The 27,985-nt window shown below is 43.0% G+C and overlaps 1 protein-coding gene across 2 annotated transcripts in view; it reads right to left on the reverse strand.

The window, feature by feature from the left end:
* Positions 1–6,183: 6,183 nt before the first annotated feature.
* The window catches only part of radil2a (Ras association and DIL domains 2a), a 29,563-nt gene continuing 7,761 nt past the window's right edge, over positions 6,184–27,985 (reverse strand). The window contains exons 5-17 of one of the 2 annotated variants that reach the window (XM_071542371.1): positions 27,223–27,921; positions 26,945–26,982; positions 25,374–25,549; positions 25,143–25,255; positions 19,924–20,143; positions 19,045–19,217; positions 15,669–15,813; positions 14,406–14,569; positions 13,880–14,258; positions 13,108–13,119; positions 10,494–10,621; positions 9,182–9,321; positions 6,184–7,861 (exon numbers count right to left, since the gene is read on the reverse strand). In XM_071542371.1, the coding sequence (XP_071398472.1) occupies positions 7,759–7,861; positions 9,182–9,321; positions 10,494–10,621; positions 13,108–13,119; positions 13,880–14,258; positions 14,406–14,569; positions 15,669–15,813; positions 19,045–19,217; positions 19,924–20,143; positions 25,143–25,255; positions 25,374–25,549; positions 26,945–26,982; positions 27,223–27,921 (2,490 nt within the window). In that variant the 3' untranslated portion in view covers positions 6,184–7,758. Of the gene's footprint in view, positions 7,862–9,181; positions 9,322–10,493; positions 10,622–13,107; positions 13,120–13,879; positions 14,259–14,387; positions 14,570–15,668; positions 15,814–19,044; positions 19,218–19,923; positions 20,144–25,142; positions 25,256–25,373; positions 25,550–26,944; positions 26,983–27,222; positions 27,922–27,985 lie in introns of both variants that reach the window. The other variant, XM_071542370.1, reaches the window with a different exon arrangement.

Raw genomic sequence — 27,985 nt, forward strand, 5'->3', positions numbered from 1 at the left:
ATTGATGTAAAACCTTATTTACTGTAGTTCACATGATGAGTGGTTGCCAGTGCCTGAAATTCACTTTGAGGCGATCTGCCTTGTTGTGCGAGCCTTGGAGGGAATTTCATAAGACCATAAAGGAAAAGCCTCATTACGCGTGTCACATTTTTCTCAAGGGAAGCGCTTCTTGTTTCTCTCAGACGTGTAAAAAAAGACAACACACTCTTCATCCACAGTTCACCGAGCTCATTCAGCCTTTCAGCAGCTTCATTTCGATCCTCAGAGGGATTTTCAGTGCATTCAGAGACTGGAAAGCAAATGAATGAAAGAAAAGAGTGTTTCTCCTCGACCCTTGCACCAACCACAGCTCTGAAGCATCCGTTCTCTGTCTCTTGCAGTGTTACCGTACATACAGTGTAAGCTCAGGCCTTTCAAGCTCAGACTCCTGTCTAGTACATGACTCATACACTGGTATCTTACTGTACCAACCCCCCTCTTATTGCTGGACTTTATCATCTCCACTAAATCAAACCCCACTCAGAGTCGGAGGCATCCCGGCTGGCTGTCCTCCAGAGTGAGTCTTCTTACCCCGCACACCTTCGTCTCCAGACGGGATTTCCTGTGTCTGAGGGAGGGGCTGCATCTCAGGAACCCCACCCCAGCTCCCAGACCTGGGACTGGGACAGGGACTGGGACTGGAACTGGAACTGGGACTTGGACTGAGGGAAGCCAGGAGGACCACACTCGCCCTCGTGGTGTTTAACTGGTCACCGCTGTGTTGTTTCCTGTCCTCATTGTTTAAGATGAGGAGGAAGGATGAGCCATCGCAAAACTGTCAGAGCTTTTCTTCCCTTTGTCACTCAGTTACAATAACGTCTATATAAGGTGAATACTGTGGTGGAAAAGGATTACTTCTGACATTTAATTGCACTGTAAAACAGGATAATAATGGGTCATTAGAAAGTCTGAAAAGTCTTAAAATAAATGATTTTAAGGCCTTAAAAAGTATTGAAATGTCTTAAATACAGTTATTAGAGGTCTTATTTTTTCACCATGCAATAACAGGTTTCTTGTTCATTTTTAGACAAATACACAACAGGGATATCTGTACAATATGCACCGTACATGCTGTACTAAACACAGTTGGACTCCGTGTCCATTGATTAATTTCCTGCTGTACTGTCCCAGATACAGTGTAAAAGTGAAGTTTGAGAAAAGCTTTCTTGGTGCCATTAAAGCTGATACTTTGAACTGGACTGGGAAAAGCGTAAACTAATTCCAATTCTTCAACATGAAACAGTATTTCATCTGTTCTTATCCTCAGAGTGAAGGACATCAGTGATTGGTCACATCAGCCTCATATCTCCTGTAAACACAAAGCTGAGGCCACATCCTTCCTCGTCCTGGATGAAGAAAAGGCAAAGGCCCTCGAAACTCACCAAAGACGAGAAGAAAAATGTGCGTATGCTCAAATACTGTGAAATAGAGAAACCTCTAAAATACATTGTTAAGAAGAAACCCACTTTGTTGACTTCTGCTTGTGCCCATGGGTGTCAGTTGAGTATGGCAAGGTGTGGCACTCACCATACTGTAGACTAAGTGAGTCCATCTAATACTTTATCACACTGACCAAATAATATCTGGTCAGTCATCAGTCGTGGTTCCACTTTCTCCCCTGAAATCTAGAAGAATCTAGAATCTAGAATTGTAATGTACTGAAAATTAACTTGGTGTTGGTATGATTTGACTGAAACCCCGTTAGGCGGCCCTGGACAAAGCCTGCCAAGCCTTCAGGTCCAGCGGTCCGGAGTTCGACAGCTTCCTGGAGGAGATGATCCGGTGGTTTGGTGTCCAGCAGCAGCGAGTGGAGGAGCTGCTCAGCCTCAGAGACTCAGACAGAGGCGGATCAGTCCGCCCAAAGCACTTTGAGCTGGGTAATCCATCTCCTCTCTACACCCTCATTCCCAGCCTGAACCCGCTGTGGGAAATATCGCTCCCACCCGTCTTGTAGCTCTGGTGGAAACAATTATGGCATTTGGTAGGATTACTCTATCTGTGCGCTAAGATCTATGGGAGCTCAAACTGAAACCTCTGTTGTCATTTTTCATGGCAAACCTCGCTGCCTGCTCCAGCTCCTTTTGAATGTCAGATAGAGATCATCTCGGGGAAGAAGAGATTAGAAAGAGATATGTGAGGCAGTTTTGACCAAATGCCACAGTGTGGTTTCGTTGAAGTATTTATGGGCAGCATTGTGACTCAGACTTTTGATAATACAAGTAGTTGCTCATTTCCTGGATGGCTCTCTGTGGCCCTCTCATCCCCCCTGTAGATAACAGCAGCTGGCTCTGGGAAACAAAACCAGAACAATGTTCCTTTTGTCCGTCAAACTTCAGACACCAGAGTAAACTGTACTTTGGTACTGAAGGGAGCATTAATCCTCCTGAAGGTTTGAGCAAAGGAGCGCCCAGTCAGCTTTAAGTTGAGCATCGAGCCCACAGGGTGATATGTGTGGTGCAGACTGTTCCCAGGGTGATTCACTGAGCAGATAGCATCACCTCTCTTCATAGATCTATAGCGAGGAAACCGACGCGGTTCAGAACTTATAATGGTGCTGGGAAGCTCTTCCATTTGTCCAGGTTTTATTGGAGTCCTCATACATAAATCATCACAAAAGGATCCTTGCAAGGGCAATGAGTCAAACCCATTTCCAGGGGAAATTAAATTCTGCTTGTAGGGATGAAAAACACATTGTGAGCAATAGGGTTAGCTCTTTTTAAATATCCAATATCAGCCAGCATGTGGTCCAACTCTGATATGATGGAGGTTCCTCCCCCGACCACAGCTACATAAAAACAGTCTGTAACCTGCAGTGAAATGTTATTTTCTTTGCACAAGTTTATTTATTCAATTGTTCACTTGTTTTTGTACATTAATTCTTCATTTAAAGGGCTAATTATCCCAGAGTTCCCCCTAATTGAATAGGTGAGGCCTTAACCCTAAAGGAATTTCATTATCCTGGGATTCGATGGAGAGTTTCAGTGTCCCATGATGGACTAAATGCTGTTTCAGAGGCTTTTCCAAATTCTGGAGGACACACCGAATACTTAAAAATTTTGGCACGGAAATGGTCAAGTTTAAAGATATTGAATATTGGCACAAACTGGCTATCGGAGACTTCTGTCTAAAAATATCAGTATCAGCCCTTGAAGACCCATATAGATCGAACCCCAATGAGCAATATGTTTTTCATTGACTCCCATGTCACTGGTGGCAGGTCTGACGGACTTGGGCGTCCCGTGTCAGCAGTTTCAGCTGCACATGCTGGCTCAGCTGCTGAAGACCGGCAACAATGGCATGATCAATTACAGAGACTTAAGCAGACAATTACAGGGACTAAGGTAAAACAAACTATTTTCTCTGTTTGACTATCTTAGTTTTTTTGCTTTCACAGACTAACTGTGACTGTGTGTTTTAAAACCACAAGACTGAGTGAAAGGAGTGAGGTTGACACCCAGATATCAGAGGAGGACGTGAAACTAGGAGGAGGGGATGTGAAGACAGAAGACGCCTTCTGTTTGGAAGTCACTAAAGAGGATCTGCAGCGATGTCCGCACTGTCAGCTGAGACTGTGGAGCCCAGACCAACCGGACAAGGACAGGTATACCTGCTGCACATGAGCACAAAGTTAGTTTGAATACAGAAGGAAATATACAGTAGATGGAGGTTATGCTGGGACGTTACAGACATAAGTCACAAGTCATATTCACTCCCCTTCTATTCAGAATGCATGGTGGGAGTATGTTTGTCTTGGGGTGGTGTAAAATAAAGCTGCTGCATAGCCAGACAGCCGTCAAGTTTTGTCCCGAGGAGAAATTGTTTCACAAATCTTTGTGGCTCAATTGGAACAAACAAGCAGCTCTTGACAAATTCTAACCATGTTGAGATCCAGCCGCAAATTGCTGCTACCAAAACTCCATGTCTATGAGGTTAACCGAGCTTCTGGAGACAGAGTTATTTCTGACACTCTTTAGCTCTGCGATCAGCACTAAATCACACTGTGACACACCTCATGTAAACACCACTGCGTTCATTGTATTGCAGCAAGCAGACACAATTTGCATAATATGTACAGTAGGTCTGGGTAAACAGAACCTGACAAACTTGTGAAGTTATTTTGTCTTGTATCCAGACTTGTCAAGCTTATTTTAGGATGTTTTTTTTTTTTTGTGAAATTATCTTACTACACTGGCAGATCATTTTACTGGTTTCAACAAATGTGACTATTTTTCCAGGGTAATGTAACTTGTTTCAGGACATTTAAAAGTGAAATAGTCTTGGAGAAAGGTTATTGTTTCAAGATTTTCTTCATTGTTTTATGATGATTTCTTGAAAGAAGTCACATTGCCATGTGTCAAGTGAAATTTATTGAAGCCAGCAAGATTATTTGCCATTGCAGTGAGATCATTTGACTAAAAATATCAGGAAACGAGTTAAAATCACTTGACAGTTTGCCATTTTTTGCAGTGTGTCTATCATCTAACATGGCATTTTATCAGGTCACACAGGTTCATTCGTCTGAGCGTCAGACTCGTAGCGTTAGAGTCTGCTGAAGCCTACTCAGGGAACTTTGAGGTGGTTCTGCCTAGCAGCAGCAGGGTTTTCAGTCTGATCAGGATGATCCAGGACCGGGTTGGGATCCAGACCTCCAGGCTGGAGGTTTTCCGGACCCGGGTGCCCACACAGGACGCCTACCTGCCCCCAGAGTGCTCCCTTGAGGAGTGTGGCCTCACAGGAGGGCCGGAGGAATCCCCTCCGGAGGCGGCGGTTTTCTACGACTACAGGCTGCCGTTCCCGGACTGTCCCATCCTCAACTGTGACCACTACTTTGGGTCAAAGCCCTCTCCTTCTGGCTTCAGGACAGGCCACTCTAGCTAAATTTTATAGTGTAGTGTATAGTATAGTAAGTTTTATAGTGTTGTTTGATGTAGAGATCGCATTTCTAAAGATTCATCTTTCCCATCATTAAGGCTGCATTCACACTTCAGCTGACAGTGTCCAAAATTCTGTTTTTGCCCTCACATGTGACTCAAATCTGATGTTTTCTAATCAGTGTGAACAGTAAAAACCTGCGTGGAGTCGGTGGATGGTGGATCAGAGTTTTTCAATTCTGATCTCAACCACATAGATATGTGCTACAAAATCGGATCCTGAGGTATGAGAGATACATGTGACTTGTATTTGAATCCTCAAATCAGAATTTGTCAGCATTGACATGACAATAAATGCATCTTCACCTGAGGCAGCTGTTATAATTTTGGCACCACAGCAGCTTGGCTGAGCCAGCATTGGAGGATGAGACATGAATGAAAGTCAAATAGCCAACTTGATTGCTATTTAAGGAGCCGCCTTAATTCAGTCAAATCTCAAAGGCACGTACCGTAACTGAAATGTGTAGGTACAAAAACGGATGTGATGTCTTTTGTTATTGTTACTCTGCGTACACGTGTTGTTGATATTGCTGTCAGTTCATATTAGTTTTGGTTATAGGTTATATCCTAGAATAGATATGAACAGTCATCCAAAAAAAATCAGATGTGAGCAGCAATTCAGAGCTGAGCATGAGGCCTGCGGTGCATGCAGCCTCAGTTAATACTGCGAATGATTACAGAAGCTCAGTCTTAAGAGAATTCATGCCAGAAACCTGCGGGGGAAGCTTCACCACTCAGCAGCTTCTGGCATGTTTAAGCATTTATTGTATGCTTAGATATGTGTACGAGAGTGTTTAAATTAATTATGAACGTGCAACATGTTTAAATTTCCGTTTTATAGCACAAATAAAACGGTGTTTTTAACGCGGGCCTCGGGGCACAGGGGCTGAACTGTGGGCCGGGAGAGAGGCAGCAGTGTAGTGGAAAGTGCTGGGCTAGTGGAAACCACAGAGCAGCTATAAACAGCGGCTGATGCGGTGGCCCACTAAAGCGTGCCATGCAGGAGACACACCCATGCTTTCCTGCTGCTCCACCCGGTTACAGACTGTTGGCCTCCAGCTGGAAATCTAATTCACTCGAAAGTGTGTCGCTGCTTTATTTGTGACCCCGCACTGCAGGAGCGTTTCAACATGCGTGCAAGCAGACGCTGTTAACTGGAAGGTTTTCAAAGTCAAAATAATATTTATTCCATAGGATCAAAAATACTGGGCAATATAAATATTACAAAATGGAATACTCTTTGTTGTCAATACACTTGAAGACTTAACACTGTTACCCTGGCAGTAAAGGGATGAAAACACAGGTTGACAGATTTCATATGATAGAGCTGCTACAGAATGTCGTTCTACAGCAGTAATGTTAAATACATGAAAATATCAGCCACTGTATTCAGAAAAACTAAGAAAAGCAGTTTCCTGACAGACTGCTGTTAACTGCTTTCAGATCAGCATTTCTCTTCTAAGATACTTTATGGATATGAGTCCAAACTACTAGCAGTAAGGCTTTGATACCATGTAGCTACTGTGTATTTGTATATGTGTGTAGATGACAATAGTAATGCTCTGTTAAAACACCTCAAACGAACCCACAGTTATTTGATTTAAGCTGAGGAATTTATACATTATGACAGTCTGTTACTATAGCTGTAGCCATCCTAGAAGTACCCATTCTGCATCCATCCATCCATCCATCCATTCAGCATTAGTACTGCACTATTCCTCTCAAATAACTGTGTGAAAACATGAATTTCAGACAAAAATCCCAATTCCCATTTTCATATTGTGCATTTACACGCATTTTTGTACATTCCCATTCTGTCTACATGTGGAATATCCAAGTATCTGGATATTATATTATATTTCTGATATCTGATATCTGTATCTGGAGATTTTCTGTCTGAAAATTCCTGTTCCTAAGCCTGTATATTTACTGTTACATATCACTTGAACTTGAGTTGACAGACCAGTAAACAATCAGTATTTCACTGCTGCATGCAATAAAATGTGAGAAATCTACGATGGCAAGGTCCGTTTATTATTCTAAAGGCCACAATGAAAAGCTATGACATTCTGTAAGTGTGAGTCAGTTTTGAAATACCCATGAAAGCCATCATTCATTTAAAATGAATGTAAACATAATTCCAGTTACTAGCAGACCTGAATAATTGTGTTTTGATATACATTTTTGTTGTGCAAGTCTTGATTTTGGAGCAACTTGGTTACGCTCTTCAGACAGAAAACTTTTTTTTTTTTTTTACTGCCACTGGCCATAAGGAAATTGAAGTAGTTCTTTCACAAGTAGAGACTGCCCATTACCACAGACAGCTATTTTCTTCACTACCAAACCCATGTTTTATGAGTATGGAGTGTAGCCCGGCGTAGTTTTTTATAGGCCAGCGAGAAGCCGGGACAGCGAAAGGACTTGGTTTTGAAATCTTGTCTTGACCATCCGTCTCGCAACAAATGCCCACAGTTTTTTTGGTATGAGATGGCATTCACAGTGGTTCATGAGATGAGAGGAGCAAAAGGAGAATCAGTCTTGCTGCTTTGGTTGGTTGCCTCATACGCTCTATACACAGTACAGCTTTATATATAATAGTCTTCTCGCAATGTAAGTCCGAAATGAGAAGTCACCGAACATGTCCACCTTCCTTTGGTTGGGGGAACACATGCTGTGAGAAACACTGATATACACTCAACACCCTGGGATAGAGGAGGGAGAATGAACGAGTGACCGCGTCTCCTCCAGTGTGTCCAATTGCACTTGATAGTCGAGGAGAGATCTTCCTTCAGCATTTAGTGGTAGCTGAACCTTTGCTGGTCGCTCTGGACTCCACCTTGGCAACCAGCAGTCTGAGGGCGTCTCCGGATGATCGAATCAGCTCTCTGCCGCTGTGAAAGAAGGAAGCAGAGAGAGACACAACAAAGTGATGAACAGATAAGGAGGAGGGGATCAAGCTAATGTCTGTATGTCCTTTTGTATGCAAGCTAATGTCGTCACCTTAACCGAAATGTCGATACTATGTTATGAAAGATCGACTTCAATGTTAAATTTGATAAACGTTCAATACTTTCACCAAAACCTGCCGACTGCGTTCACCACTAGAGGGCGTCTACGTGTGTAAGACGTCTAAGAATCTGGTTCTTCAAAGTGGACTGCAGTAGTTCTTGCAGATTTAAACGTAGTTAATTATGGTGACAGCATCAAACCGTCTATCATGTCTTGGTGGTCAAACTGGCACCAGGAGCAAAATATGGAACTATTCCGCTTAGCCGACATGACAAACACCTAACCTGCATTAAAACCACTGTGCAAAAGCTGTTACAATGCTAGTCAGCTGTGGTAACACAAGTAACTTAGAAAAACATCTTAGTGACGCGCAGACCTCAACGAGGAGTTCAAGGTAAGAACAGGCACACCAAGCAGGGTCTTGAAGTTAAAGGATAAGGCTGGTGTTTTTTAATGCGTTGCTTACCGTCCAGAAATCCTATGAAAATAACAAAATCAGCAATGATTTTGTTTTGCCAACAAGTCTCGTCCATGTAGCCGGTGCCCAATGAAGCCATGTCCCAGCAGCCATAGAACTCCATTGTATTAAAAAAACGATTAAAAACACATCAAAGAGCCATGCCGTTGCTCTGGGCAGCATATTTCATCATCATGATGCACCGGGCCAGCCGACTTTTTCCTCAAACAACTTAATAAGCCGGCTGTAAACACTTTGCGATCTCAGGGAAGTAGTTCCGTAGCACTGAAAATAGTCCCCGGCGTAATGAAGAATTTGTTCCCATTTGAATTTGATTTGTTAATAATTACAACAGCCTGACTTTTCGTGGTAACAGTTAGCGATTTTTAAAATTGAAACTGTGTCTTTGTGAGCTGTAAGGTTTTTAGCTTACAATTGGAGCCAATGACTTCCGGGTTGACGGCTAAAAATGGTACGTGGGAAGTCAGAAAGTAACGGGAGTAGAGCAAACGCATTGTTGATTTTGTTATTTTCATAGGATTTGTTGACGGTAAGCAATGCATTAAAAAACACCGGCCTTGTCCTTTAAGGTACTTATGGTGCTTTAGGTTAAAATAAAGCACAGTGGTTGTTCTGTGGCATTGCTTGATAGTTCTTTCTTGTTTGCCGTGGTATCATAGTAGTATTGAATTTTTAAATATTAAACTTAGTATTCGCATCGAAACTCAAAATTCCTGGTACTTACATGTGGTACTCCATGCCAACCAGACTGATGCCATTAACAGCCAGGATGCGATCGCCCAGTCTGAGCTTCTGACACTGAGCGGCAGGGGAGTCGGGAACCACCGACTTGATATAAATCCCACTCATCTTCAGGGGCGTTTTCTACACAGACAGGACACAGGACAAAGAGGAGGAGGCAGCATGAAGACTCAGCGATGAATGCATTAGAAAAACCTACAGGAGGCTCTGGGTGTATCAAAATATTCCTTTTTTCAACTCTCACTCATCCATCACACAGAAATCAATGGGAAAAGTTGCACGTGTCGGAATGAGAAAAGCAGACAAAGTGATGAATATGGAAGCAGTAGCCATTATATAAATGCCTGTCTAGATTAAAACTGAAATTGATATTGAGATAGAGTAGCAGTCAGTTAATTTTTAATGCAATCAATTTACAATGTAAACAGAAATTGCAGCTTGTTTGGTAATGATAGAGCATCCATTCCTGTTATTAACAAGTGGGATAGGATGACCTCATGCCAAAAGTATGTCATTATTTGACTTTTGAAGGAAATCCTCTTCCAGAATTGATTGAATTAAAAGTGGATGCTCTACGTTGCTCTACGTTATGCTGCTTTTCCAAATTGCATAAACAGCTATATAACTGTTAATAACTGTTTATAAACTGTTTTATAAAGTAAGTAGAATCAAATTATGATCCTCTTCAAAGCATTTATTGTAATGATATATTTATATTTAAAAATATATTACAAAGCTGACAGTGTGTAAAAATCTGCATTTAATAACAATCATTGTTAGAACTATAGTGTCCCTTTAAGATGTCTACAATGATATCTAAAGCAGCTCCCACCATTAAAATAATTCTAATTATGAAAATAGGAATGTATGTTAATTACAAAGTGCATCATTCAACCATATTGGCTACTTTCCACTAGATCGGACTGCAAAACGGCCCGTCTCTGAGTAAAAACATTTAGTTTGATTAGATAGGTAGTGTGTGCTTTCAATCTGCCGACGTTAAATCCCTGCAGTTTAGAGTCTAATCTGATTAGCCTTCTACCATGAGATCTGAGCAGCTACACAAGGTTTTTCTGAGCTACTTGTCCCGCTTAAATCGTTTGACAAAATAAGAGTCCCATGTCGCCGACGTTTTTGAACAATCTGGTACAAAGTCGGGCTTTCAAATTCAGTACTACTAACTATACTTGCTGTAATTACTCTTGATTGAATCAAAGGTCATAAACACGCCATGTTAAGAGAGAGGAATAAGTGGATGCATAATGGACCAGAGCAGGGAAATAACGATGTCTTACCAATCCATCCACAAGCGCCAGGCCCAGACCGTGCGGCCCTCTGTGAAGCTCCACTGTAAAGACTTCCTCTCTCTCTTCTTCACCTGCTTCTCCCACATTCCCTTTCCTCCTCTCGGCACATCCGCCGGCTACACAAACACAAAGGGAAACACATGCACACATCAAACCAAAGTGGCGTTGGACATAGGAGAGTGAAGTGAAAAAACCGCCAGCATTCAGCAGCTTTGAGGAGAGAAAGGAAGGAGTATTTTCCTCTATGCTGGGGCTCCCTGGGAGTCCAGTTGATCCCTGATCACAAAAGTCCAACTGGATCACGAATCCTTGGTCTACTTTCTATTGTTTTCTTTTCTTTTAGTATTGTTTAGAGAGTAGAAACTGCATTGTAAACAGTTGCTATTTCTGGTGAAAGCTCTCAGCTCTGTCCCTTTCATTGTTAAAATACTCTCTCCCAACACACACCCAAACACACACTTCACAGTTAAAATGTCAAGTACAAAATGCTTTCCATATAAGTAGGCTAGAGCAGTGGTTTTCAAAGTGGGGTCCTTGAGGGGGTTCCTGGGGTTCCCCAGCAAAATGAGGAACAGTTTAGACAAAAACAGAAAGTAAGGAGCGCTGCATTGTGTCCTTGGTGTATGGACCGGTGCCTTTTGGACGTAGGTAACAGCTGCATGGCCCATGCATTGGCCTCTCCTGAGGATTAGTTTAATTTCACTAGAATTAACTTAAGAATTATTATAAGAATGACTACTCTAATCGTAGGTTTCACTCTCACTGCTCTTATCGCTTCACGCACAGCGGAGGCAGTTCTGTAATTCAATAATAAACGGACAAGAACAAAAATCTTCCCATATGGGGATTCCTGGAAAAAAAACATCTTATCAAATGATGGTTCATGTGTCTATTTGGGAGGTCTATGAGTGACTAGTGATCTTTTTTTCTAATTATTGCACAAATGGTGGCAGGATTATTTATTATAAAACAGCTTTGGCACTCATTCAGCAAAGTATTCTGGATCCCTTGAGCTCTTTTGAAAGTCTACCTGCTAGCCTGAGCAGTGGGAACTGCACAGAGGCAGCTCAGCACACTGCAGTGCTGTAACAGGAACCTCAGGCACGGTCTTCCTCAGCCTGGTTCACTGGCCCCTGTGGGCCGGCCTGTCACAACAACCGCGCAGCAACAGTAGCATTCCCAACAAAACGTTCCCATCCTTTTCCCCCTCCTCCCTTCGCTAGCACGCAGCCTGTCTGCCCCCCACGCCGGACCTGCCCCGGAACAATGCCTGTCCCGATTAAGATTCCACGCACCAACCCAACTGTAAATTCCCATGACGGGTCGGCCACTGCTCTTTTCTCTCCTGACATCACCACCTCTCTGTAATTCTTGGGGCCAGATTAAAGGATTAGCAATGCTTCCAAAATAACGTTACCCGCTCGAGAGCCGAAACCACCGAGGTAGATGTGGGAGGCCAAGGTAAGGCTCTGCATGGAGAGATGATATGCAGGGTCTCCATCAGGGTGGCCCTGGTGTAAAAATGCATGACTTTTGATAACTAAGTCAGAGCACATCCATGACCTAAAAGATTTCTTCCTTCCTGATTTAATCTTGTATTTTCAGCTATGAAAAGATCTAAAAAGGTAAAGAGTCTGCAGTCGGGCTGAAAACCATCAGCTAATGCAATGACACACAATGTGTGACACAAGTTGTAAAACACATTCAGCTACATTCCTGTAAAGTGACCCATTTGTAAAATTCCCTGATATTCCCTCAGGAGGATTTTTCAAATTCTATGTCTTTCCTTGTCTGGAATACACATCTAAAAATTCCATGATATTCCAGGAATTCCATGAGCAGTGGGAACTCTAAAAAACAAACTAAACTAACAAACTAAACAAAATTATTCCTCAATTCTCCGATATCTGATTTCACCATCATCACATGACTCAAATCTCATTGTTGAGCAAATTACTCTTGATGAAGGGACTAATAGAGAACATAGAGCCAAGACCAATGAAGGTAAAGAAGTCTGATTAAGATAAACAAAATGGATCCTTAAGCTTAAACCCTGGCTGTAATTGCACACAACCACACAGGGGGTCTCGACAGGCAGCTTATTAGACCTCGGTTGAACCTCTTACACACAAACACGATCACATGTGACGAAAAGTGTTTTTGAAGGTCCAGTTATAAGATCTGGGGGCTGGGAGAGAGAGAGCATCCCTGACTCCACCGCACAACAGTGAAAGTTGAAGTAACCTTAAGGAAGAACTCAAACTCCACTTTCCCACTCACTCCCTCTGACTTCTAGAGATGACCTCATGGCCGAGGCGTCCAAAAACAATAGGGGCTGAAGAGGAAACGCTCTTTCCTTTGCACAGGGAGGGAATCCGCCCTGTGGGAGCAACACAGAGAGCGCAGTCATCGACTTGAAATGCCTAAGCTCCAAAGCCGGTAAAAGATGAAGGTACTCCACCTCTTTTATGTCGGGGCACCTTTATGTGGACCTGGAACCGCTAGGGACAAGTATGCAGCAGGTCTGCGGGGTCAAGTCGCTAAATTCTTTCCTTAATAGACTCCGTCAATCATAGGTGGTTAATTAGGTTTGTGGAGGAACGAGCGCAGCGACCTCAGTGCAGAAGTTAACTACGAGGGACGAGGTCTGAGCCGAGGAAGCCATATTCTCAATGACAGGAGTTTATATCACTTTAATCAAAACCTGCCGTGCGGAGGCAAGCCGTGAATGGCTCCTTTGAGATGCTGTCATTTTGTCATCCGTGTATGGTGGCAGTGTGGGCTGCTCTTCTTTTCATGGTTTCTGTGCACATGTATGAGCAGTCGTACAGTCATTAATCATCTTTTGCGGTCGGTTTTCAGTAAATGTCTTTCAGCTGTTACTGTGGCTTTAAAGTAACGGGATATTCTGTGATATTTTTATATAAATAAGTCTCCTTTGCTACTCTCTATCGCTGATTGGTATAACACAATAGCAAAGTGTAGTGGTCGTAACAAAACAAAACAAAAAGCTCACATTATCTAAACACAAAATCAGTCAGATTTATCAGTGGCGAAATGAGCATAATTATCTGTGAATGTGATATATGTATATGTGCTGGGATACAGACAGAGGATGAATGGTATGTGTTTATGTATCTGTATGGTGTGGTTATCTATGTTTCTGTGCATGTACTGGCTGTGAAAACAAATTTCCTGCGGGACAATAAAGACTATATCTATCTTCCCACTCAAAAACAGCACAGAAATTCTGGTGTTCTGGTGAAATAACCAAGTTGTACATTTAGAAAAGCAGTCGGTTGCTCTCAGCCCTTGTTGCCCAAGAGGTGAGGACCTCCAGTATGGCCGCAGCATGTCTCTTCCTGCTGAATTACCTTTCTTATGCTGACGAGCGCCCTCCTGCAGGTCAGCCTCCAGCTCGGCCAGCTCCATGCCCTGGGGGGTGTTGGGTGGCGTGAGCAGGCAGGACGGGTCCAGTGCCAGGCTCTTATGGCAGCCCAGGTCGGCCTGCCCCGGGAGGGCGTTCTGCAGCTCCAGGCTCTTCAGCTTCTGGGTCAGCACAGCCTCGCAGCAGCTCAGGTCACCGTGAGACCCCCGGGCCTGGGGGGGCGGCGCAGGGGAGCTGAGGTCCACTTCTGCCCTCGGGGAGGGGCAGCCGACGGGGTCAGAGCCCACCTGACGGGCCGGATCCTGGAAGACGGTGACGGAGGGCGAGGTCGCAGACTGGCCGTCTGTGGTCGTCCCGTTGAGAGTCTGAGGAGGGGGGATATAAAGTCAATCAATAACAGATGGAGAAACATCAAAGTGTCTCATTTCCTGACTGCCACTGGCTTCTCATTATGTCGGCGAGCTCTGGGAGTCAGCAGGTCAGAGAGCCGTTACCTGCTGCTCTAGATCAGCTTCGGCTTGGGTTTCACTGCAGGGGAGACGGCGTATGAAGTCTTGTAGATGACCGAGCTGCTCAAACAGGGCCGGCTCCACGACGGGTTTACCCAGCTCCAGGTGAAACGTGTTGCTGGGCAGGATGAGCGGCGGGTGGCTGTCAAAACTCTCCAGGATGTCGGCTGCAGGGAGACAGAAAGGCTTGGTATCATCCATCACAAATGACCCAACCTTCATAAAAGCTTTCTAATGAAATTCAAAGCCTGTGACTTTGAGTAAATCTGCTTTTTTTTTGGGTTAACACTTAATTAATAGTGGTGCATGAAGTACAGGACTGGAGCCACGGCTGCTGGATCAAGGGCTGAGGCTTTACCCAGCAGGGTGCCGTCAGTCTGGGTGAAGTAAGTGGTGAAAAGAGGTGGGTGCAAGGTGGAGGCTGGATTTGAGAGGAAACCCTGGACTGACGCTGATTGGAGGAGACAGACTGACGGGACAGGATTACTCAGGGAATACATTGACGGGGATGAAGGCTTCTACTTACGCATGCATGTGAATGTAGGTGTGAAGGTACGTGAGGCTACAGTGTGTGTGTGTGTGTGTGTGTGGGTGAGAGAGAGAGAAAGAGAGAGACTTATTTCTTTAGTGCAGTACACACACATTCATACACTGCAAAAAAAAACATCCATCTTAACCAGTCATTTAGTCTCATATTCAGCGCCTTCAAATCTTATTTTTCTTAAACCGAGAGAAAAATCCTGCCAGTGAGGAGAGATAACTCCACTTGTTTCCAATGCAGCTTCATTTGTTTCAGGAATTTTCTAGAAATGAGTCAGTATGTTGACACAGAATAATGTCAGAATAAGGCCGATCACTGCTAACCCTAACCCCATCAAGAAAATGACACTTGGCAAAATTCTTGAAACAAGTTGATTTGCATTGGAAACAAGTGAAATCATCTCATGCTAGGCAGATTCTTTCACTTATTGTAAGAAAATTACAATTCTAGGACTCAATAATAGACTAAATTACTTGTTAAGATGGAGATTTTTTTTGCAGTGTACAAATTGAACACAGGATTATGTACTGTATAATTTAGTTTTTTAATATATTTTTTTCAGTTCTATTCAGATGCTTTGGTAATACGGTTCATCTAACATTCATGCCAATAAGCACACTGAATTGAACTGAATGTGACAGAGGAAGGGAGGGAGGGAGGAAGAGAGAGAGAGGGAGGGAGAGGGTGAGTGAGAGAGCGATACAGTCTATGTCTATGTCACTCACCCGTCCTGACGGCGTCCTCTGCCTCTTCCGGTGAGGGGCTCCACCCGGAGGGACAGGCTTTACCGGAGTTGTATTCCCGCAGCATGTGGTGAAGCTGGGCGGGGTTCAGGGCAGCAAACTCCGTCCTCAGAGACGTCCAGGATGCCTGGGACACGTCAAACACAAAGAAAATACAAAACAATGGAAAAAAAAATAAAGCAAACTTGGTCTGAAACTCTTCAATAACATAAAATGTGGAATTGTAAAAGCTATCCATTTACTGTTTAGGCTCAACAACAAAGCCACAAAGCACTTTGTAGTCATCAAGAGAATGACAGGGTTGGAGAAGAGAGTTTTTTCCCATCATGTTTGTTTCCACATAAGGAAACAGATTCATTTGTACTCTCTCATTTGTATGCAAAATCTTTTCAACCATTTATGTGATCTTGTAAATGCTTTTTTTTTTTCTTTCTTGTAAACCTTGTGCCAGATGTGGTAACAAAGCCTCTGGGAAAATATTTTGTAGTCTGAATGTGACACTTCTTGTCTTGCCAACCGACGCCGCTCACTACTGCAGCACTTCAAGCTGTTTCATGTCACTAAAGCCCTTCTTCAAAGCAACACTTCAGTCTCTATCGCAGGTACGCATACCGCATCGTAAAAGGTGAGTGTTGGATTTCGTTCAAGTGTTGCTAATTACCACGTCTTCCTTATTATGTGTAGTGTGTGACGTTTCTTTATCGCTCCACTCAGCCTCTCAGGTTGCTGTGAAAGGCCTCAGCATGCAATTTCTCTATATTCTCACTGCAGCTCTCACTTGTGAAAGATAATATTGGATCTTCTGATGACTAAGAAGGAAACTAAAGGAGAGGGAAGCAGGTGAGTCATTTGACAGTGAGATCGCTGACATTCAGGTGATTATTACAACACAGACATGACTGTGGGAGAAATGTCACAAAGTTCATTCAATCCCCTTTCCAGTTGAATTGGTGGAAATAAGACATTGTCCAGACATGTCGGGGCCACAATGGAAACCGTGGGCTAAATGTTGTCGGGTCCCAGCCTCTCTGTTATAGGAAGGACGCCACACCGAGCTCAACACAAGGCAGAGTTTAAATGCTGCTTATAAACAGAAGAAACTTAAAAATGTCTCTGTTATGTCTGAGATTAAATGTTTGACAGCTAGATCTCTTAAAATAACTCCTCTGATTTTGTATTGTCCATAACTGAAGGCAAAACAAACTGCGCCACATCACTTCAGTGTCATTTACAACCGGTGCCAGCCAGCTACTTCAATTCTTACAAGCCCAGGGCTCCAGATGGAAAACTTAAAATCTGCAGAGGGTGTGTGCTCTGTTTCACCAACCACAAAGTGACCTCATGGCCATGGGAGTGATACATAAAACCACCAGCTTCCTAGCAACCCTCCAATCCCACAAATAGACGAGACGCAGCCTCCGACGGCCTCGTCACGGGCGGGGCGGTGCCGCACCGGGGGAGGCGCTGCAGGCTGGTACCGAGGCTGCCGGTCATGCACTGGAAACAGGTGTCAGCCTCAGACCGTAAGGCTGGGCCCCGCGCTTAACCCAGTTCCTCCAAATATAGAAGGTGGATGCCATTGACACGGAGCAGGGAGAGCCTCAACTCTAAATCAGGTTTATGGTCAGTTAAAGGGGCCCTATTGCAGGAAATCAAATTTTCTTCTGTATACATACATGATCAAAGACGTTTCATGAAGACTTTCAAATTTGATTTTGTTTGAGTGGATAAATTTAAAGTTTCAAAAATCCACCCTTTTTTCAGGGAGATTCAGACTAACAACCAGTGAACGCATCACAGCTGGACTCCGTCCTGATTGGTTCCCCTCACTAAAGAATCACTGAAATCCTTCCAATCGGGTCACTTTGCAGCATTTGAATTAAACTATACTTATTATCCCTACTAAACTACATTTATATGCAAAATATTATGGGAAAAAATCATAGTATAGAAATTATAGTGTAGTACATTTGAAAACAAAATCATGAAAACTGAATAGTATGGGATCTTTAATGTAGGAATTGTAAATGCAATGCTATTATCATATTACAATGCTATAATTGGGGGGTGCAAAAGAAAACATTTCTCCTGTATGCTCTCACTGCATTTGTCTCCTAAAGTGGACTAAGAATTATAGGGGGAAAGGGTTATTAACAAGCTTTGTGTCAAACATGATCGACTACATCCCAGTGATTTACGCATACTAGTGTCATTCCTGTTGACAGCCAGACAGTGGCACATGACTTCAACCCTTCGCCACAATAAAATCCAACCGTTTCCTTGTCATTATCTCTTCAGGAGCCATAAACCTGGGAAGGAGAAGGACATGTCCGTATGACAGAGGGAGACCTTTGTTCCCCCTCTGTCGTACCTGGGTCATTTTATGTGGTGGTCTCTCTTTATGGCTCTGAATACCTCGCTGTGTTTAATAACTAGCCAGGCAAGAGCTCGACTTCCTTCTGTGGGACAAAGAGTAAACAAGATCCCCTTTGAATGGGTAACCGAAAGAACAACGTGCTTAAGGACGGATTAAGTGCTAAGTAGGCAAGCTACCGCTAGAAAGCAAAGGCTAGACGCAAAAATAATCATGTGACTTTTGTTTTGTGGTGTAGAGATGACGTATTGTTTGAGTAATGCAGAGTGATATTTAGGAACGCACGCTGAAAAACAAGTCACGAATGGTTACGAAATGTCCCGGGTTTATTTTATTTGTGTACCTTTAAACTTTACAGTGTCATATGAGCTGGTGGCCACATGTTTTCACTTGGCTGACGTCAGTATGAATTGGGTTTCAGCTTCGTCATTTTGAATATATTCCATATGTACACTGGCTGGGTTTAACAGGACACATTCAGATCCTTATGATTTAATGTTGGAAAAGTGATTGCCACCCCATTATTGGCACAATGGCGTTAGGATTTGATCATTTTAATGTGTTTACTGATATTTGTTTCTGACATTTTCCCAAATCTGATGACTGATTACTGCTTTAGCATGGCACCATAGTGGTATAAATCAAACAGCTCAAGTACAAATGTTCTCAGAAGAACACAATACTCTTATCAACTGTTATCGCATTATTAACAGTCAGCATTATCACCATGTTGAATGACAATAAGAAGTTGTGTGAAAGACCTGGAGTTAAGTTATGGCACCAGGAAGGGCTAAGTGAAGTTCAGCTTTCCCCAAAAAAACATGGGAAGTCTTGCACCTAATACATAAACAGACCTAACTGATATTGTACTGACACTCTTAAGACAATGAAAACATTCAGACTGACGCACACATGGCTCGACTCGCGCCGCTGCACCCAGCCACGGGGAGACAAACAGGAAAGGAGAAAAGGATGTCCTCTGACCTGGAGGAGGGTTTCTTTGGGCGTGGCCAGCAGATTGACAGCGGCGGAAAGCTTCTGGAAGAACTCGGCGGCCAGATCGCCCAGACCGATGCTCTGAACCCAGTCCATCAGCAGGTCCAGGTTGGCCCGGATCTGGACCCCCCGGGACCACTGGTAGAACCCTCCAACAGAACCTGAGCAATACATCAGCAATCAATTACAGAAATGTCTTACATGATATTGATGTGTAAACCAGGGTTGGGCTGAAACATGGGTTTGCAGATATATTGGGCTGATATTAAAAATCAGATGTGGTCCAGCCACTGTAGTCCAACTCCTACATGATGCAGTTTGTTTGATGAATCATATTAATTGTAGAATTGATCAATACTTCACTGGTTGTCTATGAGAGGCCCTTAACCTGGATTTATTCTACTGAAACATTTTGATCTGATTCCACAGAAGTAAGCATCAATATGTTTTTTATGTATTATTACATATTATTAATAGTAGTAATAGTAATAGTAGCAGTAGTCTGGATTTCAATAAACACTTTTGGTGTCCCATGATGGTCTAAATGCTGTTTCAGAGGCTGGGCTACTTAGAATTTTTTGGAATTGTTTGGCATGAAAATGATCAAATTTAAAGTGATTGAATATTGGCACAAAATGTCAGCTATCGGAAACTTTAATCCAGAAATAATGGTATCGATTTTAGCCTTCAAAAGCCCATATTGGTCGCACTCTCATGTGAACTATAATGCTGATTTACTGACTGTTGACATATTTTGCTGCATATTACATCCTCACCAACCCATTTCATTTCAAAGACATGGTATTGAAAACAAGAGGCTCAAATGACTGCTGACTGCTGAAGAGGAGCAGCCGGCGGAGGCCTCACCTCTCTCCATCAGGGCGTTGAACAGGGACGCGTTGATGAAGAAGAACAGGTAGGCGCAGAGCTGTAGGGAGATGTCCGGGTGGACCTGGAAGGCGTTGAGCAGCTTCAGCGCTTCCTTCAGCACCTCCAGGATGCCGCTGACGCCGTCGGGCACCCGCAGCTGACCGCTCTCTGAGAACGGGTTTCCATCCAGGAGACTGGGCAGCGCTGAATACATACTCTGTGGAGAGAGGGGGACGTTTTAGATCTCTGCTGTTAGATGTGTTGCATATTGACTATTGTCTAAAGTCAAGAAAGTGACAATCTGTGAAGTGTAATGTCAGTGATGCTCAGAGGTGGGAAGTAACAGTAAAAACATCATCAAGGTTCAAGTTTTTCTTTCACTTAAGACTTTTTACTTTTACAAAAATCTATACTTTCTGCTAGGGCTGAACAATTAATCGAAATTTTATCGAAATCGCAATACGGCCTACTGCAATTTTCAAATCACAGGAGGCGCAATATTTGTTAAAGGCGAAATGTGTGTCAAAATACCATTTTAGATTAAATATTGTCGTGCTGCAGAGATGTCCTGGCCTACACATCATATTCTACAGACTTAAGAAAACATCTTTGTTTGGTACAGATCCCCGCAAAAATGACACCATAATGATTTTAATACGTTTTTCAATGAAAATGAGAATAATTATGTAAAAATTATCATTCCCTCTCATATCGCAAATCATATTGCAATTGCAATATCAGTCAAAATAATCGCAATTAGATATTTTTTCAAAATCGTTCAGCCCTACTTTCTGCTCACCACATTTTCTACTATTACCACAAGTACTACTTTCATTACAAGTCATCAACTGATTTATTTATTTATTTATTTTTTCTTCCATCCCAGAAGCAGCTGATCAAGAGCCAAATGCGATTGGCTCTTGGCGATGAAGAGAAGCAACAAGAGAGCAGAGAATTAACGTTGTAGTGATTTGAGCTGCAGACTGTTTCTCATCTGGGATTCAGAGGAACACTCAACAGAAAAGTAAAAATGTACCAGCTTAGTACATTAGAAATAGCTTTTTTAGATGACTACTTTTACTTTTATACTTTAAGTAAATTTAAGCCAATGTACTTTTATACTTTGACTTGAGTAAATGATTTGAAATGGTATCTCAACCTTTACCAGAGTATATTTTTTTTAGATGAGTATTTGCACTTTTACTCGAGTAAGGAATTTGTGTACTTCTACCACCTGTTCACCTAGAAGTAATGCTTCATTAGAACACTGATGCTTATGCAAATCATCTCCTTCAGTCATGTCTAGGTTCAGCAAGGGTTAAATGAACCCAACCAGCGACAGACTTCCCCTTTATCAGGCAGTATGGGCCTCTGGCCTGCTAAAGCCTGGAAAATGTCCACTTTTACCATCGCCATTGTTAGTAACCCATGGGAATCATGCAGCGATAAGGCCGGCACAGGGGGTCACTGCTTACAGAAAGCACATAAACTGCAATATATGTTGTCCATAGGCTCCTAGCAATAATGTGTTATTTCATGGCACTTGCTGATTACAGCCAAAGATCCAGACAATGGCATTATCAGTGAGGATATACCACTTCTCCTGCAGTACACACAGAGATCAGCTTAGTAGAGCAGTATCGTTCTTTTTTCTGTCCTGTTTGGTTCTATGTATGCAGCACCGAGTGACATCATGGCTCAGAGAGAGGAAGGCATTCACAGAGCATACAGGAAACCGAGCAGGAAAGCTTGTTTCCCAGCACAAAGAGCAGCTGTAGGGGAATGAAGAGTCCATATCCTACCGCTGCACTGCAACTTCACTTCTCTTTTAAGATGCTAAAATTGCATGCATGCCCCAATGCAAGAGTAAAAACACAGCTTAGATTTTGACAAAAAACAGACAAAACATTATAATGGAACATCTTGGTTCCCTTAAATGTGTTATTTGTAGGAGTTTAACATTAAGAAATCATTACCACATTAATTTTGAATAATTTTTTGGAATTATTGTAATTTCCCTAAACAAATGAAACCATCAGCATTTTATATTTGTCAGATTTGGCAGGAAATCTACTGTGCTACTTTATGGCACAAAGGGAGATTGCTTTACGGCACAAAACAGGAAGAGGGCGCTTTTCTTCCAGAGCAAACGGAGCTAAAGCTTTCAGAGTTTCTGGCAGCAGATGGTGGAAGGAGTGAAAGGCGGATGGAAAAAACACTTCCAACATGTTTTTCCTATAGAGACAAAAAGAAAACCTCTAAGTGAAGACAAGCAGCAACATGCTCTTTGTGACAGGAACCAACGGGGGTTTATGGGAAATGTGGTCTTAATTTGGAGAAACAGTAACAAAACCACTGGTGTGAGATAAAAGCTACCAGTCGTCTCATTTGTTTTCAGTGATACCAAATTACCACAATTAATTGGACAACGATTTATTGGTGTTTAAAAAGGGCAACTGCTTGACGGAAAGAGAGAAAGAGTCATCTAATTCTTCAAGCTCTGAGCGCTTTCATTGAACGCGGCCTCATCGCCCGTTCTCACACAGATCCTGCTCTTATCACTCAGCCCTTCTTGTGACACAGCTCTGCCATTGTTTTCTGATCCATGACATCACCCAGTAGGTACACACACACACACACACACACACACACACACACACACACTCTCACTCACACACCATGACTAAGAGCATGACCTCAGACACTCTGAGCTGAGACCATAAAAACCACAATAAGGCTGCATTCCTGATGCCACGGGTCACCTGATAGATCACAGTCGCTCAGCAGAACTACAGGTGCTGACGAGTTCATCGTGGAGACTGTGACTGTGACTGTGGACAGATATAGGCTGAGGTATTCCAAAGATAGAAACACTTGTGCAATAAAGTGAACAGGGTGAATAGATTTCACAACACGCCAAGACACACATTTTGCACATCCTGCATATATGCTGTTAATTCACATATCTTTCTCACCAGTTATATATTGCATATATCTATGTACGATATGTATATATTTTTCAGTTATTTTCATGCTGCATATATTATATATTATATTATTAATATATATATTGTCAGATCGTACATATTTTTCATTCACTTCTTTGTCTCAATATGCTGTACTGCTGCTATTTTGAAATGTATTTTTTTTTTTAGAAATGTCATACTTTTCTTTCTTATAGTACCTAACATTGTGTTGTAATTGTTTGTTGCATTATGTTTAATACTCATTTGCTCCATTTTAATTCATATTCTGTTATTTCTTTGATGTACCCTGGATCTATTATTATCCTATGACATATTACAAAATAATTGTTTCTAGTTGAAGATAAAGAGCCTTTGCCTTAAGAAAAAAGAGCCTTATGCTTATGCTTATACATCATGACCATTCATCCGTATTTCACAGGAAACAAAGAGAAAGACATTTTTTCTCCTCCCTTCCTTTTGGGTGTTCCTCGGATGACAGTTTCTCTTCCTCTGCAGGAAACAGACTGCTGCTCACAGCTGCCATCCCTCCCTGTCTCCCTGCCAGAACTACAGATGTCACCAAATTACGCTCTACATAATGCACTGTCTGTATAGAAAGGGGTTCATGGCATAAACTGGGAACAGAGATAAATTACAGGATAAATGTTTTTGCTGTGAATAAAGCTAGGACTGGATGATTAATAAGTCTTGAAAGTGTCAAATAAGCACTATAGCAAACCGCCTCTGTCAAAGCCACACAAAAGAAGCCCGGTGGCGATGGTTTCTTAGGTTGAAAGGCATATATATGGGCTGTTTTTATCAGTGGAGGCTGTTCTGCAGCACAAGGGACAGAAATACGTCTCTGAGTCTTCAAAACAACAGCACAGACTGTTCCTGCTTCCTTCCCTCCCTTCCTTGAGCAGCCGCTGGGCTGCTGGGTGTCTGAGGTGTGACGCTGTTTGGGTTCTGCATAAGCCATACAGCCTTTAATGAGCGTTTAATGTAGGAAACTCACATAAATCTAGTCTGGGAGTGTCTTGTTAAAGTGCTAAATAGGAGAGACTTGACTGTTGGTATCCATATGCATCACATAACAGCGGCCTAATTCACACACACACACACACACACACACACGCACACACACACACCGTGACGCAGTTTCCAGACGTTTAGTGCAAAAGGCAAGTGGTGTGAAAACATACATATTTGAGAAGTTAATATAATCAAAGAGTGTGTGTCTGGATTAGGGATGGGACAATAAGCGGTATTACTGTATATCGCGGTAAAAAACAATAACCGCTCAGCCACTCATTTTTATTACCATCACCGAGATAACTGGCAACTTGTTGGGAGGATGTTCTACAGTCTTACATTAAAATGTGTTTAAAAAAGAGAAATGTCTTGCTATTGACATGATAAATTTGCTTTTAAGTAATTGAAGTGTATTCCAGTAAGCTACTGATTTTAAGGTTATCATCTTATTAATAATTATCGGTATATCGAGATAATTTTGGCCAAGATAATCTACTACTACTTGTATGAAATCTTCATACAAGCGTAGTCTGGATCCAACGGTGTCCAGATTTGGCCACTTTGACATTACATGAATACAATTCAAGAATGGTGCTGAAAAACGCCTTGCGATGTTCATATAGTGTTTCTCACCAAACCAGAGATTCTGCTTTTGTTATTCAACAAAGCGCTGTAACCTTGGGAGACAAGATTGGCTCTGTTGATATTCCAGTGGAAACGAAAGCAGCTCACTATCTCACAGGCCTTTCCTGACTGAGAGTGCCAGACAAAGTCTGTGTTTCCACTGCCTTATTGTGTTTTTTGTCTGGAATACGCTCAATGAAAACAGAATATGGTGTTTACTCAGTCCCATGTCCTGTTTCACATGTAGCCCCGACTCAGGATTTCTACCTTTCAGTTTGGTTTGTTTAAATGAATGTGAAACATATTGATGTCATTATGTCAGCATACACAGGCTCGAATGCGAGTGTGAGTGTGTGTGTGTTGTGTATGTGTGTACATTATGCTGTTGCATTGCAATGTGTGAAAAAGAAGTAGAAACGGTTTACTGCTGCTACTTCACCTGTCAACTAGGTGCTCGAATGGTGACCAACTAAAGGTAGAGAAGTTATTTAAATAACCCTGAAGACCCTTTAATAAAGTTAAAATTCTTCCAGTAAATCAATTTGTTTTGCCAAATTATTATTCTTCTCCTTCATGTGTGTAAAAGAAGCCAACCTTAGTCAGGTAGTACACAGACTGCTGGAAGGTGAACATGATGACTTCCTCCAGGACTGTCATGGCCTCCTCGCAGGCTGTCTGAGTGGACGACATCTCAGCGTCCAACAGACCTGGCAACATAGACAAAACACACAAGAAACGTTGTAATACGTATACAACACAGGTCCTACAGCTGTCAGCATGTCCTTAAAAAAAACACTGTCATGCAAAATGGTGATGAGAGCCCACCTTCCTCCTCCTGCTCCTGCCTCCATGGCAGCAGCTGAGGGACTTCATGCTGGATGAAGTGCAGCAGCTCGATGGAGTTGGCCATCCACAGCACCAGCGGCTGCAGACCTGGGATCAGCTCCTCCGTGCTCAGCTGCTGCTGCTGCTGCTGCTCAGGCTGCTCGTCACCGGAGCTGCTGAGGTAGGTGTGAGATTAGTGCTGAACCCAGATCAAGTCAAGCAGCTTGACTGTACACTGCAGAAATAATATTCATCTTTACATTTGGTATTGAGTCTTATGCTGTATTCACGTCCCATGGGAAGAACTGACGCAACAACTTCATGGTTGTAGTGACTACTTGGAAGTTTTCATGCCTTCAAACTTGTTTGAAGCCGTCAAGATGCCATGATTGAAGTTTTCTGTAGACTTTGGCTCCTCCAGATCAGCTTTTTCACACGTAACACATACTGTATGCACTTAGTGACGATACATTTGAGTTTTACAGCAAACCAAACACTGCCACGTCAACCACAAATGAAAAATCCAGCAAGTACTTGTGTCCTGCCATGGCATTTTAGTTAGTTGTTAGGCTATGATCACAAATTATATGATGAAAATTGTCCATTGCGTGCATTTCATCTGAAACGGGTCTATCATTCCCTACATTTGACTGCAGGTAGTTCAGGGAGTACGAAAAATACCCCAAGTATTATTTATCACCTGAAATCTGACATGAATGGCATTTTCTAGTAGGGAGCCTTTCCAATATGGCTTGAAATGAGCATCAAAATCTGTTTGCTAATACCAATTTCATCAATGGTAAAACAAACCACTGTATTAAATACACTGAAAAGACAGATATAGCCAGTGTCCACATTTTGAATCTTATCCATCATGTGAACCAAATGAAGAAGAAGAAGAAGAAAACACAGAGTTTCAAGTGCGATGCTTGGAAATATCTAAACCTGTGGTTTTTAATGATGTGTGTTAACATTTTTAGTTGCACGGAAATCACCCATAAAAGTGAAGTCACTGTCATAGCACCACTTGGAAATGAAAATATCTTGTGATTCTGTATCCCTGATTTGATTTTACTTCCTCTAAAAGTTCTGCACGTCTACAAAAGTTCACATGGAGTTTTACTGTTGACGCAGAATTAGAAAAACTATCCTGTCTTCCTTCTACACACGGCTTTGACTCAGAGTTCATTACACTTAAATACCTTTACATAACATAAAACCCTTCTCCTGAGATAGACAGGTTCCTCCTCCGGTGACACTTATTGCACTGCATGATGAAGCGAGAAGTGGGCGCTGTGACTGTGACTCACTCCCGGCTGTTCCTACTGCCAATTTCTTAGAGAAGCGAGTGTGGGAAAATGCACTGTTTTCATAACCTGCATTTAAGAAACCTCGTTGTTTTTCTGAAGGCGTATGTGGCGGTCAAAGGAGACTTTAAGTCCTCTCTTATTCAGGTGTCAAGTGTCATATGTCATCGGTGGCAGCAGCTGCGACTCTTCCCTTTGTAGCGGGTCATTGTCATGTATTTCTGGGGCATGCTGAAAATGCTTGTGGATGGAGAGGCTACTCACGTTTCTGGCTGGATCGCTGCAAGTTCCTTTGTCTTCTCCTGAGAGGGAGATAAAGAAAATATCCATTTCAAACCACATAGCTGCAAACACCAGCCTTCCTGCGTCGATTACATTCGACCCTGATGGCACCTTTGATTACTTTCCTGTCTTTCCCACACTCTGGGGAATATAGCGTTGAACACACACACACATAAACACTTCCCTGGCACGATTCCCTGGCACAAAAGATGAACTGTAAGACGGGGGGTAAAGAAAGAGAGCAAAGTTTTCATACTCACCCACATGACGAGCTGGATCTGGCTGGCTATCCGGAGCAGCAACTTCCTGAAGTGCGTCAGTTCGAACGCGGCGGCCGAGTGCTGGATGCAGAGGCTGAGCAGGAAAGCGGGCGTCAGCTTCGGTTCATTCCCGCTGGGGTCCAACATGACCAAGATCTCCTGCAGAACCCTTTCCTCCTGCTCTAGCTCGTAGCTTAGCGAAGCCTCGGAGCCTTCCGGGTCCGTCCAGCGGGGCGGTAAAGGCTTTCTCTGGAGCCTTTTGATTGAGATAGAGGAGCCACACGACAGACAAGAAGGTGACACCTTGGTATCATTGTTCGGGCAGAGCCTGGTCATCCAAGGAGGGGTTTGGGGGGATCCGGACGTGCTGGTAGGATCCTTAAACATGAACAGGTAGTGTTTCCCCAAGCCCACCAAATCCCCCGGACTCAGCTCCACTTCGTCCTTCAGGAGAAACCCGTTTCTGGTGACGGGAGCGCCGTGGAGGGGCTTCAGCATGGTCAGTGTCTGTCTGGGCTCCCCTCCAGTGGAGGCGGGGTGGGTGGAGTCCAGCCGCCTGACGCAGCAGTGTTGGGGCAACACATCGGGAGCAAAGAGGAGGATGTCAACCTTTAGTCTGTCCTCGTCCTCCCCGTTGCAGTGCTCCCTGCAGCAGCCGAAGATGGTGGTGGTCCCACTCATCAGGTAGATGACGAAGTCCTGCAGGAAGGAGAGACGAGGGAAGAGGAACACAGTCACACACAGAATGCAACACACCGACCAC

The sequence above is a fragment of the Centroberyx affinis genome, unplaced genomic scaffold, assembly GCF_046629955.1.
Source record: "Centroberyx affinis isolate AG114_WGS23_722 - 3 ecotype Tasmania unplaced genomic scaffold, CSIRO-AGI_Caff_v1 ptg004071l_1, whole genome shotgun sequence".
Lineage (NCBI taxonomy): Eukaryota > Metazoa > Chordata > Actinopteri > Beryciformes > Berycidae > Centroberyx > Centroberyx affinis.